This window comes from Triticum aestivum, chromosome 4A (genome assembly GCF_018294505.1).
Source record: "Triticum aestivum cultivar Chinese Spring chromosome 4A, IWGSC CS RefSeq v2.1, whole genome shotgun sequence".
Lineage (NCBI taxonomy): Eukaryota > Viridiplantae > Streptophyta > Magnoliopsida > Poales > Poaceae > Triticum > Triticum aestivum.
Window position 1 is genome coordinate 594,782,541 of NC_057803.1, and position 15,064 is coordinate 594,797,604.

At 45.8% G+C, this 15,064-nt stretch overlaps 2 protein-coding genes across 2 annotated transcripts; one reads left to right on the forward strand and one right to left on the reverse strand.

Annotated features, from left to right (window-relative positions):
- Positions 1–2,152: 2,152 nt before the first annotated feature.
- On the forward strand, positions 2,153–6,779 carry LOC123087327 (switch-associated protein 70; the record flags this gene model as incomplete). Its single annotated transcript, XM_044509320.1, is given in 10 exon segments — positions 2,153–2,178; positions 2,272–2,376; positions 3,066–3,127; positions 3,216–3,299; positions 3,386–3,417; positions 3,510–3,591; positions 4,340–4,571; positions 5,293–5,520; positions 5,614–5,906; positions 6,040–6,779. Coding segments are annotated over 10 exon segments (1,503 nt in total). The 3' UTR covers positions 6,401–6,779.
- Positions 6,780–7,236: 457 nt separating this feature from the next.
- LOC123087326 (ARF guanine-nucleotide exchange factor GNOM) lies at positions 7,237–12,793 on the reverse strand (the record flags this gene model as incomplete). Its single annotated transcript, XM_044509319.1, is given in 2 exon segments — positions 7,237–11,037; positions 12,149–12,793. Coding segments are annotated over 2 exon segments (4,158 nt in total), but the record flags the coding sequence as incomplete, so codon positions are not given.
- Positions 12,794–15,064: the final 2,271 nt, after the last annotated feature.

Consider the following 15,064-nt stretch of genomic DNA (forward strand, 5'->3'; position numbering starts at 1 on the left):
ACTCTGGGCTAGCCTACCAGAAGTTTGGACAATCTGAGTGTGCCCTAAGAACGAGATATGTGCAGCTCCTATCGGGATTTGTCGGCACATTCGGGCGGTGTTGCTGGACTTGTTTTACCATTGTCGAGGATGTCTTGTAACTGGGATGCCGAGTCTGATCGGAATGTCTTGGGAGAAGGAATATCCTTCGTTGACCGTGAGAGCTTGTGATGGGCTAAGTTGGGACTCCCCTGCAGGGATTTGAACTTTCGAAAGCCGTGCCCGCGGTTATGGGCAGATGGGAATTTGTTAATGTCCGGTTGTAGATAACCTAAAACTTAACTTAATTAAAATGCACCAACCGCGTGTGTAACCGTGATGGTCTCTTCTCGGCGGAGTCCGGGAAGCGAACACGGTGTTTGAGTAATGCTTGACGTAGGTTATTCTAGGATCACTTCTTGATCATAGTTGTTCGACCGTGCTTTTGCCTTCTCTTCTCGCTCTTTTTTGCGAATATGTTAGCCACCATATATGCTAGTCGCTTGCTGCAGCTCCACATCATACCTTTACCTTACCCATAAGCTTAAATAGTCTTGATCGCGAGGGTGTGAGATTGCTGAGTCCCCGTGACTCATAGATTACTTCCAAACCAGATGCATGGACCGATGATACCGTTCCAGATGATATGACCGAGCTCAAGTGGGAGTTTGATGAAGACTCTCGTCATTACTATATGTCTTTTCCAGATGATCAGTAGTGGTGCCCAGTTGGGACGATCGGGGACTTTGTCGCATTTGGGGGTTGATCTTTATTTTGGTACCGTAGTCGGACTCTGAGTGTATTGGGTGAATGTAATAACTTATTTATGTATTTGTGTGACGTGGCGAGTGTAAGTCAACTATATACCTTTTTCCTTCATTTATTTACATAGGTTGTTGTGAAGATTACCTCACTTGCGACATTACTTTCAATGCGGTTATGCCTCTAAGTCGTACTTCGACATGTAGGAGATATAGCCGCATCGAGGACGTTACAGTTGTGGAGCTAAATTGAGGTGTTGTGATGGAGAAGGTAATATGTGTGTCGTTGAACGACATCTCGTGAAACCCAAAGTTGTCTAACGTAACAAAATACATGTCTCGCCAACTAGATTGGGCGATCCTGTCACTCCCTTGATTGTCCAACGCTAATGCCCCGCGCCAGTAGGCATTGAGCATGCATGTCATCAACCTTGCAAGCTTGGAGAGGTTATTATAGTACAAACTAGATTGGTCCAAATTACATCTTAGTGTGCAGTAAGACTAAATCTTATAGGTTAAAAAAATCATGAGCCGTCAAACTTACATTGAAATGGATGGATTAGATTGCTTTTTACAATTTCATGAACTCCAACTTTGGTAAAATTTTTTGGATTTTCACCTGCAATTTTTTGAAAAACAAGACCAGGAAAATATCCAATAAAAATCAAGTTACAATGAAAAGACCATGAAAATATCCCCCATGCAAAAAAAAAGATGGCAATGTTTTGTTGGTATATGAAATTCCAAACTCAAACACAAATTCGTTTAGGAGGTATGAAGAGCAAATTGGGGTATAAAAAACAGTTTTGCTAGAACTCATCTAGATGAGATTTAATTTGATCTCATTCATATTTTATAGCCATTGGATGTGATGCTATAAGATGCGTGTGTGCTGACGTGGGTTGTATTCATTCTTGTTTTTTAGGTGAATGAGACCAAATTACGTCTCATCTAGATGAGTTCTAGATACTCCCTATAAAAAAGTTGTGTTTATTGTTTGACACCATTTTCCGCTGATTTTTTTTCAAACCTTACAAATGAATTTGTGTTTGAACTTATATAGAATTCAGCATGTCCATACAAAATCATTTCTCCAACACACAAGACATCGCAGTCCTGCCGTGCCCCACAAACCAAGAAGCTGTTCCGGCGGGCCCACGCGACATGGGGCCAGCACAGCTCGCGGGTAGCTTGTGGCAGCGTAGCAGAAGCATTTCCGGCACCGAAATTTCCATCGATCTGAACGCCCCCACCGGCCGGTCGACCCTCCACCACCACCTACCGGCCCCGTCGCCGTCGCCGTCGTCTCCAGCCCCCCCTCCGCCCCCAAAACCCTAGCCCCGGCCCCGGCCCCGCCGCCCCCAGAGCCCCCACCATGTCCACCAACGGCAGCTCCCCGGTACGTGCGCCGCCCTCTCGCCCCGGTCCACATGTCTCCGAAATTTCCCACCTTTGGTGTCTTCTCTGACGATTTGCTCGGGGGATCCCGCAGAGGGTCAGGGACACGGAGAGCAGCCTGGAGAAGGTGAAGCGGCAGCTGTCGACGGGATCCGGGAGGTACCTGCTGCAGGGCCCCCTGCTGAAGCGATCTGAGACGGTATGGCGCTCATCTCCGGGACGCTGGGTGATATCATATAGGGGTTTATTTATCATCAGGCGTGTGAATGTTCGATTTTGGTGGTAGATTTGAACTAGTGAGGGGTGTGGCCGTCGAAAACCTAGGTTTAATGGCTCAATTCGGTGCGTTATGCTAAGTCGTTGATGTATTGCTCGTCCTGGGCTTTTATTTGATATAGCAGAGTGGACTTTTCTGTTCGATTTCCTGATATGATTTGATCGATGTACTAGGGATTATTTACAATTTGATGAGGAGTACTGCATTGCTCCGTGTCCTTATGCTTGAATTAGTATGTTTTTGTATTCAATTCGAGCAAGGAGAGAAAGGGAAAGCAAAGCGGATCTTGCTCCATGTGTTAGCTGATAAAAACTGATGGAAATGCTAGTTATTGGTAATATGAGATGTACCACAAGATTGTGGTGGTAGAAGGGTGGGTGGATCAGTGGTTGTCTACGAACACCATACAAGGAGGGGAGGTGTTCTTTTCTTTTCCATCTAGTTGATTGTGATGTACCTAGGCTTTACAATTTGACAGCCAGCCTTTGAATAACTGTTTGCAAATGAATCCAAGAGGATCCTGGTGAATATAATTTTCTGCCGATTAGCTTACTTGTGAGCAGTTATCTACTAATTTCAGTTTTGAACTGATATTATCTTCTTTCAAACAGCTACGGAAATGGAACGAAAGATGGATAATATTGGACCCAACGTCTGGCAAGATGGAATACAAGTATGGAACACCTTGTGTTTTGTAACTGAGAATGCCAAAGAACATTTGCACAGCTATCTCCTTATCTATTGTGTTTTTCTTGTTCCAGACTTCGGAGGAATGAAACTGCTGTTAAGGGAACCATTCTATTTGATGCTTCAAGCACCATTACTTTGTCTCCTGTAAATTTTCAGTAAGATTGGTCCCTGAACATAAACTTTTCTTGGTACTTTCTTTCAAACTTTGAAGGTTGTATAACTACCACTTCAATTCTTACAGAGGCATGCCAAAGTATGACGGATGCTGTTTCTGTATCCTTTACACGTCTGATGAGCTTTAAGCATATATTTTTTTGCAAGCTGCCTATATCCTTCTAGTCTTTGGTATTCCTTTACTCTAGCAGACATTGGAACTCCTCAGAAAAAGGATTACTTTCTTTGCGCTGAAACTCCTGGTGCTGCCAAAGCTTGGGTATCTACATTGCAGTAAGTTTCCGATCTATTACCTGTGAAATATCATTGTATGGTCTGTACAGGCGTTTGCAGATTTGTTTTATGATTCTACAGTATAGTATCTAGTGCAAATGCTCAACTCAACCCAAACACGCAAACTTGGTGAGCCGTTCAATCAATGTGAATGGTATTATCACTAACAGTGCCACTATCCCTGTAGAAGGTAGCACTCTCATGGTGCAGATTTAAACGATGTGTTACATTCATTGTACATCTTGTGATTATAGTTTGCATTTTTGCACTGTATATGCACCTCTTAATTCTGTATTCCAGTAAGGTCTAACTAGAAGATAATGCTTTTGAATAGAACCAAAGAATTATATGATGCCATGAATTCCTTTCAACTTTAGGAGTCCTGGACGGCTGGACCCAACTAGTGTACATTGCGGGGCTATGCTACAGTATTAGTTAGTGGGTGCAAACGAGCTTTTCCACCCAAGCTAGCGTGTGATTGTGTTGAAATTCTTTTGGGCGGGGCATTACAGATACTAAGATGAAATTCGAAATGAGAAAGGGGTTCAAGCTTCATGCTTTCCTGTTTTATTTGTTTGGGAAATGGCTCTTTCCTGATGTCTTTCTGTAATAAATGTATCTCTGTTTGCTAAGTATGTCAATTTCTCCTTAGTAACAAGGCCAGTATATTCTTCCAGTAGTTAAATTAAATATTATAGTACATACAGTTGTTGAACTATTTGGTACTGATGATATCTTTAATTAACAGTGCAACTCAGTTAGTACTACAAGCGCATAAAGAGGCAGTAAATTCTTTAGCTGGGAATGGCTCTCCTTCTACATTAGGCACGGTTGCTACTGCAGTTGCTAATGCTAATGCAACTGCTTTGGAGGCAATGAAGGAGATAGATGCAGCACTGAAGGTTTCAATGAGGGCAGCTCTTGGGTTGGGTACAAATAATTCGAATGTGGGTCAACTTGATGATTTGACTATCATGAAGGTATGCATTCATCTCGGTCTAGATAGATAAATCTCTTATCTGAATCTCTTGCTCCGTATTGTTATTAACTGTGGCTGGTGTGACCATACAAACAAAAATTTCCAGCATGATTCACTGCTGAGCTGTCATGACTCATGAGTCACTTCTTAATAATATATATTGCTTTATTTTCGAATATGTTTGTATTGTAATAAGCATTTTATTTTATTATTACACAATGTACATATGTACACCCCACTTATTGATCAAACATACTTCGTTATTCACACCAGCACTAAATCACTAATATCATACTGGCCATTGCAAACCATGGTCACACTGTTCTCTATTGGTTTCCTTATATTGTACTCCCTCTGTAAAGAAATATAAGAGCTTTACGGAGGGAGTAACTGTCATCAAAAATTACAAATTCATCATCCCTGCCATTTTTAATAATAGCCCGGTTGTCTTAGACCAGACTAACATATTCTGAATAAACGTGGGGAATTCATTGTTAGGACATAATACTCCTTGCTTATTGTATGCGATTTTGACCTTTTGTTTTGTGGCTAGCATGTCATCCTTCCAACTATATACTGACCAGTATAATCTGTTAAATGGTTACATCTTTGGGCACCAAGTTGTATGGTGGTGTGATGGTAGCTACATAATTCTGTATCCTTGTTATATACACGGGCATTGATTTGGTCAATTCTTTGTGTACCGTGTTAATGTTTCCCAGGAGACTCTCCGAGTGAAAGATGAGGAGTTGCAGCATTTGGCTAAGGACATTCGTGCTCGTGACGCCACAATTCAGGAAATTGCAGAGAAGTTAACAGAGACCGCAGAGGCTGCAGAAGCAGCAGCTTCTGCAGCTCATACAATCGATGAACAGAGACGGCTTCTATGTTCAGAGATTGAGCGTCTGAAAAAAGCAATGGAAACACAAATGGAACAATCCATGCTTAAGGTCAATATTATGTTTTGTATTGCTTATTACTATTTTGGAAGATTTAAGTGCTCTGAACTCTAATGCTAAATATGGTTAATGGATGTATGGCAGCTACGGCAATCTGAAGAGAAGGTAATTAGCCTGAGCAAAGAGAACGACCAGTTGCTGAAGGAAAGAGACGCCGCATTTCAGGAAGCATATATGTGGCGCACTGAACTAGGAAAAGCTAGAGAGCAAGCAGTGATACAGGAAGCAGCAATTGCCCGAGCAGAGGAAAAGGTAAGGGTGTCTGAAGCGGATGCCGCGGTTCGGATCAAGGAAGCTGCTGAAAATTTGCATGCTGCTGAGAAAGAAAAAGAAGAACTTCTAGCCCTTATTGGTGTTCTCCAATCACAAGTGCAGAGGTTTTTGTCTTGTCCTATTCCTTATGCTATACACACAAGTTCAAAATGAAACCTGCATAGACATTTATCCATCGACATGAATTTACACTATGCATTACCAGTGATGATTAAAAGATAAACCGTACTGATGCAGAGAACAAAGCAGCACGAAGCAAGTATGCGAGGAGAGATCCGAGTCATGCTCCGGCGCCGACAACTCCCCTCCGCTGACGAAGCACGTCGACGCATCGGACGACGACGTGGACAAGGCGTGCGTGAGCGATTCGAGATCGGTCTTGGTCTCGAGCGAGAGCACGGAGGTCCAGCTGGCCGTGGATGGGGTGGACATCCGCCCCATCGGCGACCCAGAGTGGGGCAGCTTCCAGCAGCCGGAAGCGCTGATTGCCGACGTGCGGGAGGTCTCCCCGGAGGCGGAAGGCAGCAGCCTGGATATCCCGGTGGTCAACCCGGCACCGGCCAATGATCATATGCAGGGAGGGGCAACACATCCCTGAAGGCCTGGAGGTCTTGGAGCTGACCATTGCTTTCTTGGGTGGTTTGTGATTATTGAGGAGACTGGCAGGGATTTGAATCCTCTCGAGAATTACTTTTGTGTTTTTCTTTTTGCGCTGTTTCCGGGTTGTGTCTCCGTTGTATTTAAGTATGCAACTCAATAAAAAGATGATAGCGGTTTGTCGTGTGATTGTAAATTATTATTCACGTCATATCTCTTTGTGCCATGTTTCAAATTATGTTCACAATTGAAACGAATGTGATGAGAATAGAAGACATGAATTGAAATTTGATGCCATGGAACTAAAAAAGTAGAAGTTGCTCGTTTAGTACAAAGTTTTTTTTTGAGCATCCGTTTAGTACAAAGTTTGATAATTGATACTCTCTCTGTCTCTCTGTTGCTGATTTAGTATAAAGTTATACTTGTACCATTTTCTCCCACTGGGTTTCGTCGAAAACCATCTCAACTGTCAGCCTTATTGGCTTATAACAAAATAAAATCATATTTTTGTTGGTAAACCAACAAGTACCAACTCAATTGGCAGCTAAAGTTAATCATGTTGATTGCGTATAAATAATTCGTGCCCCGGTTACAATGCAAGGGCAATAATCTATTACTCCCTCGGTTTCTAAATATAAGATCTTTAGAGATTTCAATACAAACTACATATGAATATATATAGACGCATTTTAGAGTGTAGGTTCGCTCATTTTGCTCATAGTCTATTGAAATCTCTAGAAAGTCTTAAATTAAGAACGGAGGGAGAACAATGGAAAAAATACAACAGCAATAATCTATTACAAGGAAAGATTTCCTGTAGAACCGGTGCAAAAAGCATATCTTCCAAACAAGTCCCAATTAGAAAAGGAGCCAAATTTATACAAACCAGCACACAAACTTTCTCTGAAACAACAGCATTTCCAGTGCTGATGATACGTGCATCACAGCCACTCATCAGGTCAGCAGCGCAAACATGTCAATCTGCTCACATTGCTGCCACAGTTTTACACAACAACAGCAACTCGGACAGAATAAATATACATACAATGGAGGCGGCGAAATGCGGTTACAATATCAAAACCTTACGTCTCAATGGGCGAAATGCGAAATACCCATGAGCTTCTTCTAGTTCTTAATCTCGACGTCGTTCAGCCCCCCTCTCGGGCTACTGGCATTGCTCGGCGGCTCATACTCCTGGCTCGGGAAGACCTCCGACTGCAGGCCCGTCGAGATGTTGTTCACATGGAGCCACGTCAGCTCCCACAGGCTGTCGCCCCCTATCGTGCTCCTCTTGGCGAGGATCCCCCTGCTCTTCATCGCGACCAGGATGTTCCTGAGAAGGTCCAGGATCAGTTCCTGAAGCTTGTCGCTGCGCTTGCCCCGGACCTTGGTCTTGATGCACTTCTCCATCCGGCTGAGGACCCCCAGCCACAGCTTGCAGAAGCTGCTCAGCCCGAAGAGGTCTGGTAACAGCTGAAGGTAGACCTTCGCTACCAGTTTCACGGCGAGCACGAGGGATCCTTCCATGTTCCTGTGGTCCTTCTGTGAGTGGTTCTGGGCGATTTCCAGCAAGTCGTCCAGCAACACGAATATGACGTGATCGAAAGCGTGTGACCATGTAGTGGACTGGAGGCCTATCCCTTCGGTCGCTGTTAGGCATCGCTGGAGTGAAACCAATGCGTGGTTTCGCACCTCTTCTCTCTGGTCCAAGCTCAGCTTTTTCAGCGCTTGCAGCAGTTTGAGCCACATCTCCCTGATTGCTTCCAACCCTCTATCAGCATCTTCGCCTGGCTCTTTTGTATCTTGCGACCACCGGGCAAGATTAGTGACCGAATCAGCCATCAAATCCAGGGCACGAATGGACCTGTCTGTTAGACCAACCCTGGACTCGGCAAACTGCCTTGACGCTTCAATGCAGAAGGCATAATTTGATCTTGAAAGGTGACCCTCTGACATGACAAACATGATAGCCTCAAAGCCTACCCCTGAAGCATCTGGGTGGCGAGCTGTAATGGAGAGCAGCAACACTACAGTTCTCCAACCCATCTGCGATTTTATGTGTCTCGCGTTTGCTTTGACAAGCCGTGCAACCTCTTGTGTAATATTCTCACAGTATGCATCCGCTACACGTGCATCCAGCTTCAGAACTAATTGCAATGACCTCAGCAACTCGTCAGCAAGGTTCTCTTTGTATGGAAGTAACCTCTGGCATATCCGCAGAAGGCCAAAAATAGCTTTCTCCACAAGGGCACATGGCATGACTGTGGACTGAACTATGTTGGCAATATGCTCATATACGCCTTGCCAGAGGAGCACAATTCGATCTCGATTGTTAAGCGTGATGGCAATGAGAAGTTCCAAGCAGAATACTGCTGTGTCTTCGTCGTCTGGCGAGCTGGCAACCTTTTGAGGCCGCCCTGCGGCCCATATCAGTGCCCTGGCAAGCTGCAATAGTGAATCAGGATGCAAAACTTTGCTCTCTGTAAATATACCATCAATGCGGCACTTCTGGATTGTCTGAAGAGTCCTCTGGTGGGCAGCAAGTTGCTGCTCGGTTGGTTGTGATCTTGGTTCCTCGCTGTCAAGCGAGAGTAGCTGACTAAATCTTCCCATGAGTCCAGAGGATTTCCGAGGGGTGCCCATCACTGGAATGTGAGATGTGGAGATTGAGCTAGGAACAGGCTTTCCTTGGACAGTTTCAGCACAAACTTCTGAATCATCAGCCGCATCACTAGCAACACGGGCAGGAAGAAGCCCTAGCTTATGCAGTCTCAGGATGCAATCCAATACATTCCTCCAGCCAGTACGTATGTAATGCCCATATCTATTAGCTATGGTAAACAGTGTCTCAGTTGCCAATCTAGCCTTCAGATCATCTCCAAAGGCGGTGACTGGTTCCTCGACCAAAGAGGTATTCAAAAGAGTGGTGAATTTGCAGAGAGAAACAACAAGATCGTCCAAAACGTCTTCAAGATGATGAAATGCTGAGATCTTTGCGATGCCCAAGAAGCCATCCACACAGGTCAACAGAACTTCTTCATGTTCCGAATGATCAAATACCACTGCAATGGCAGCAATAGTAGGGCCGGACATGATAGCAAACATATCGTGGTCGAGGAAAGGCTGAGAATCACCAACAATATACTGGGGTGTTGACTTGGACTTCCGCATTAGATCTATCCAACGGCTGGGAGACATTTCCAAATATCCCATGCCCTGCTCAGGCGTGGTCTTAATCTCATTTCGGCAGATAGCGTGGTATAGCTCAGACAACATCTCACGTGGGAGGTCACTACCCCCATTTATGTTCCTGTTGTTTTTTATGAAGTCCTCCTCAGTCATCTTCTTCTTCACCTGCATGTTATGCTGATCAGTGTTCAGCATTATAATTGAGTAAGACAGCAGCAAAGCAGTGTCCTTATTTGCAAAAGCTTGCGGAGCCTGCTCGTAGTATCTATCTGAAAAGGCCTCAAGAACCCTCTGTATCTTCTGAGATTCTCCAGGTAGTCGGAATGTCTCCAAAAATAACCTCAGAGCTGTATCCAAGTTCATCTCCTCAAAGTCAAAGGTCTGAGCAAACTCATGAAGCACCTGAACACAAAACTCGTCATGATTGCCGAGAAAGTCTCCTACGAGATTCTTATCCAGACCAGCTGTGTAGCGGAAAAAACAAGCCACACTCTGCGGATCAAGCTTCTCGGGCAACAGATGATTGCCTTGAAGGAACTCCAGACCTTTCTTCGGGTCCCTGTTGAAGTGGTCAGCACCAATCATTAGCCTCCTCTTGACATACTTCCTTTGGCGGACAAATTTCACCCAATGCTGAGGATCCAAAAAATTCTCGCACTTAACAGTCCAGAATGGAGCATATTCATCAAGTTCCACAGACCTTAGTTCAGGGCCAGAGGTTGCATTCCCAATTCGATCAGCCATTCCCTGAATCACAGCAATCAAGCCTTCCAGTGCAAGGATGTGCATAGAAGACAAGGGGCAGTTAATAGGAAATGCACTCTTTGATAGAAGATTTGCAAGCTCCTCAAACACATTCCTGCATGTTATGTCACAGTCAAGATTGGCGTACATCTCCACCATAAAATTCTTCTGTCGACAGAAGTCTACAAGAGCTTCCATTGCAACCTCCTGCTGATGATATGTTGCTCCAAATCGGGGCTGTGCGAGCCTTAGAATTATGCAACAAAAAAAGGCCTCAAGCTGCATCTTGAGCTCATTGCGGAGGTGATGGTAAAGATTCAACACGATGCTGCACACCACTGAAAGAGTAAGCGGGCTTATCGATAAGCCAAGCTGCATTAGGTTTCGGAAAAGCTCATCTTGGACCAGCGACAGCACCTTTGGATGCCTCCCAATTGCAGACCCACCAAGCTCTATCGCTGAATTGATCAACTTCAGAGCAAACAAAGGTTGACCTTCATCATACCCGTTCAGCTCGACACCACTGAGGAGAGAGCATAGGAAATGGAAAATCTCCTCCATGCAAGTTGTTCCATATGGCTCCACAACAAGGACACTACCATCCGGAGAATTCTCATCAGGTGTGCCTGCCTCGGACACATAGCTTCCGTTTCCATTTTCCATTTGCCCGATACCAAATGGATGATTCTTATCCATGCCACCCATCTGCACGAGTACAACACAGAAATCAATTGTAACCAAATAGAGCAAAAATGTCATCTAATACATGAGAATGGTACATGATATAAAAAATAAATGCCAAGAAGCTAACCAAAATTCCGAACTTGTATAAGATCAGGACCTAAGGTGTGATCTGTGGCGTTAGCCCATACAGGGATCCAAAAGCTTGTTTAAATTCTGAATTCTTTTGATAGCAGTTCTACAGATTGCATTTAATTTGAATAAAAAAATTCTGAACTTGAACCACAGGTCGAGTAACAAAATGACAAATTTGGCGGTGAATAGTAGCAAATGGATCTGAAAATTCCATGTAGTGGTAGATGGATCTTGTGTGAATGTTGGCATAAACTTTTCAACACTTTTTGGCATCTCTAGTGAACTGATTGTGCCAAAGGGTATGCTTGGTTTGAGCCCCAACTAGCCCCACCAAAAATTTGGTGTGACCAAAGCGCCAATTTTTTTGGTAGCTTGTTTATGTTTGGATTGTGGCCATTGGACCATCCAAAATTTTGGCAAAACAGACCTCTTGTTTGCTTTGCAACCAACTGTGGTTTCCTGACCATACTAGTCTTGCACAAATTTAAACAAGCTATATTTTGTCTACTTATAGGAGACTTACAAGGGCTGAAGCTATCTGTTTTAAACCTGCCCTAAGATTGTCTTGCACGACGTGGCCATGCTGGTGCAAGATAAACATGACTCTGGAGGGCTCAAACATCGATTGCAGTATTCGCATACTACACAATAACATTATGGGATTAGGTTTTTTGTGCATCATTTAGTTCAAACAGTAGGAAAAAACAATCACCTTCCCTGCCTCTCTGCCCTACCCAATTGAGTTCTACCCTATCTCTTATCTCACTTGATCGGGACCAGTGCAGCATAATCAGTTAGGTTCAATGCATCTTCCTCAATAATTGCGATGCTGTATTTCATGGAGTAGCATATAGTGTGTGCAATGCTGCTGCATTCTTGGATACAGCAAAATGAAAATCGTAAATTTGTGCTAGTTTTAAGGGCGAGCTGTGGAGTTTTGTGGCATTTGTGACTAATAATAGCGAAAGCAGAAGCTCACATTACAAAGAACATAGCATACCTCTGGTTTGACGGCAGCGTCGTCTGCGTCGCCGGTGCCTATCAGCGGGAGGCGGGCGAAGACGAGGCGGACGAGCTCGTGCATCACGTGGCGGGAGAAGCGCTGCAGGAGGTCGCCCTTGGCGGCGGCCTGGTGGACGACGCGGAAGCAGGTGTTGACGGCGGTGAGGACGTGTTGGTTGCCGAGCGCGGGCGCGGCGGGGGCGCGGAGGCAGGCGAGCAGCGCCTGCAGCATCCGCATGAGCACGTCCTCCTCCGCGGCGGGCTCGGCGCCGGCCTCGAAGCGGCAGCAGGCGACGGCGTCGACGACCTCCCGCAGCGCGGAGCCCGGGAGGGCGGGGGCCGTGAGCGCCATAACCTCGTGCAGCGCGGCGAGGGCCGCCGAGGTGGCGTCGGCGCCGGCGTCCTCGGAGCGCACCGCGTCGAGGAAGGGCCGCAGCGCGGCGGCCGGGAGCGAGGGGGAGGCGGCGGCGAGCGGGGCGAAGGCGAGCCGGCGCAGGGCCTTGAGGGAGGCCACGAGTGGGTGGTCGGCCGCCGCGTCGTCGGCGGCCGCGGCGCGCGGGTGGCGGAGGCCCCGGCGCATCACGGCCAGCACGGCGCTGGCCTGCGCGGAGATCGCGCAGGCCAGGGCCGCGGGGTCGGCGCACGGGGCGGCGTGGGGAGGGGCGTGGTGGTGCGGCGGCGACTCCTCGGCGATGGGGTCGATGCCGCCCGAGTTGAGCGGCCTGGGGCGGCCCATTTGGGTGGGTGGCGGGCGGCCGGCTAGCTGGGTCGCGAGGCGGGGGGCGGCATGGGGGTGGATCTGGGGCGGAGATCCGGCGAGCGGCTGCTCGGGGGAGGACGGCGGGGAGGGGACGGGAGGGGAGTGGGAGTTCGTGCGTGCGTGCAAGACTGCTTTTTTCCCCCTCCTCGTGTCCGCTTTAATTTTTCCGCCGCGCCGTGCCGTGCGTCGGGGAAGAGAAGAGAAGCGGAGCTCGCCGTGGACTGGGGACGGACTTTCGCTCGAGCTGGTGGGTGTCGTTGCGCGTCGGAGAGAACCAAGGAGCGAAATGCGGCAACGAGGTGAAAACTGCTTTTTTTTTCTTTCTTATCTTATACTCCCTCTGTAAACTAATATAAAAGCGTTTAGATAACTAAAATAGTGATCTAAACGCTCTTATATTAGTTTACGGAGGGAGTAAGTACTATTGTGTGTGTTCTTATTTTCCATGGGTTTTGGTTTTTCGATGGCATCGATGGGCACAAACATCGCCGGGTGGATCACGATGAACACGGCGGTAGCGCCATAGTGATACAAAAGTCAGGGGGGAGATGATTAGATTAGAAAGAAAAAGGAGAAAAAGACAGCCGTAGGATGGAGTGGGAGCACGGATGGGAGCATAGCGAGGGAGCAGGCAAGCCGGATCCGTTTGAATTAGAGCGGTGAAAAGATAGAAGATAAACAGCGATGGATGCATTGGAATTACAACGGTTAACCCCACACGGTGTTTAATCTCTCGCCTTGGCCGCCTATCCATTTACCCACTCACATCCCCAACGTTGGATAACCGGGGAAGTGTTACTGCAGGTGTTTGTCAATCATCGACAGTTGCACATTTCTTTAGTGTTCGTCTAGATTCTGACATTAACTGCATGGAATGACATTGATTACCGTTAGGGGATGGTTTGATAGCTTAATAGTACCATATACTCCCTCCTCCCATAATATAAGGCGTACGTTGACTTTTTTGTCTTCATCACACAACTTTGACCATCATTTTCACTTACCGTATGCCTACAAAATTATTATAAAGACACGTGAAATATAATTCTTTTGCAAGATAAATACGATGATGCTATTGATATATGTTCAATCCATGTACTTTGGTATATATTAATGATCAAAGTCATGCATCAAAGACCGTACAAAGTCAAGTGTGCCTTATATTTTGGGGGACATGCATACAAAGGGTGTGAAATTGATGTAACAAATGAAAATTACCTCTCCCGGCATAACTATAAGATGGTCACCCTCAAAGATCGTCCCTGACTCTAGATTATCTTTTATAATTATCCCCGCATCTTCATATTTATCAATCATTGGCATTCTACATGTTCATAAAGAAAGCGTAAATGTTGCAACCGGCTGACATCTATCAACATAACAAATTAGACAACCTTCTATATAAGTGCCCAAAAACAAATAAAAATATTAAAAAAAATTGCTCCCTCCAATTTGTCATGTCTCTTACAAATTACAAATCCAACAAAAGATTTTATTAAAGAGGAAACATATTTACAAGAGGCAGATATGATAATGTACCTTACTACATCACCAGGCTCACACAAATGTGGAGCGTGTTGGTCTATGGATTTATGCGGCACAATTGGCATGGGGTGGAGTTCTTCATAGAGCAGTAGCTGAGGCCAAGGTAAACAAACCTCTGAAAAGTGAGAACAACTTTTGCAAATAAAGGAAAACTCAAGAATCCAAACAAAAACAATGTGCATCTATCAATAATCCAAATGAAACAATGTGTCACAGCAACAAAGCTCTCCAAATCCTGATGGTGGGTACCTCTTAAATCTTATATGCAAAAAAATAGTCGCTGAGCTTCTCTTGGTGAGGCGACCTTGGCATCTTCTTTCAATTTGTTCACGACATGATTCAACTTCTCCAACTTTCTAGACTAGTGGTGAAGAACTGTAAGGGCATCTCCAGTCAGGCCCTCAAGAAGCCTCCCCAGGCGCATTTTTAGACGCCGGCGAGTAAAAATCCTCCCAGCCGCAATCCCAGAGTCACGTTTTTCGCCGGATCTGACGAAAATCACGGCCGGCGCTCGCGATGGAAACTCAGCAAACCGGGATGCAGCTGGGGGCGCCGGCGCTATATTTTAGCCGCGAAAGGCCCACTGCCAGCCTCTAATATCTCTCTCTC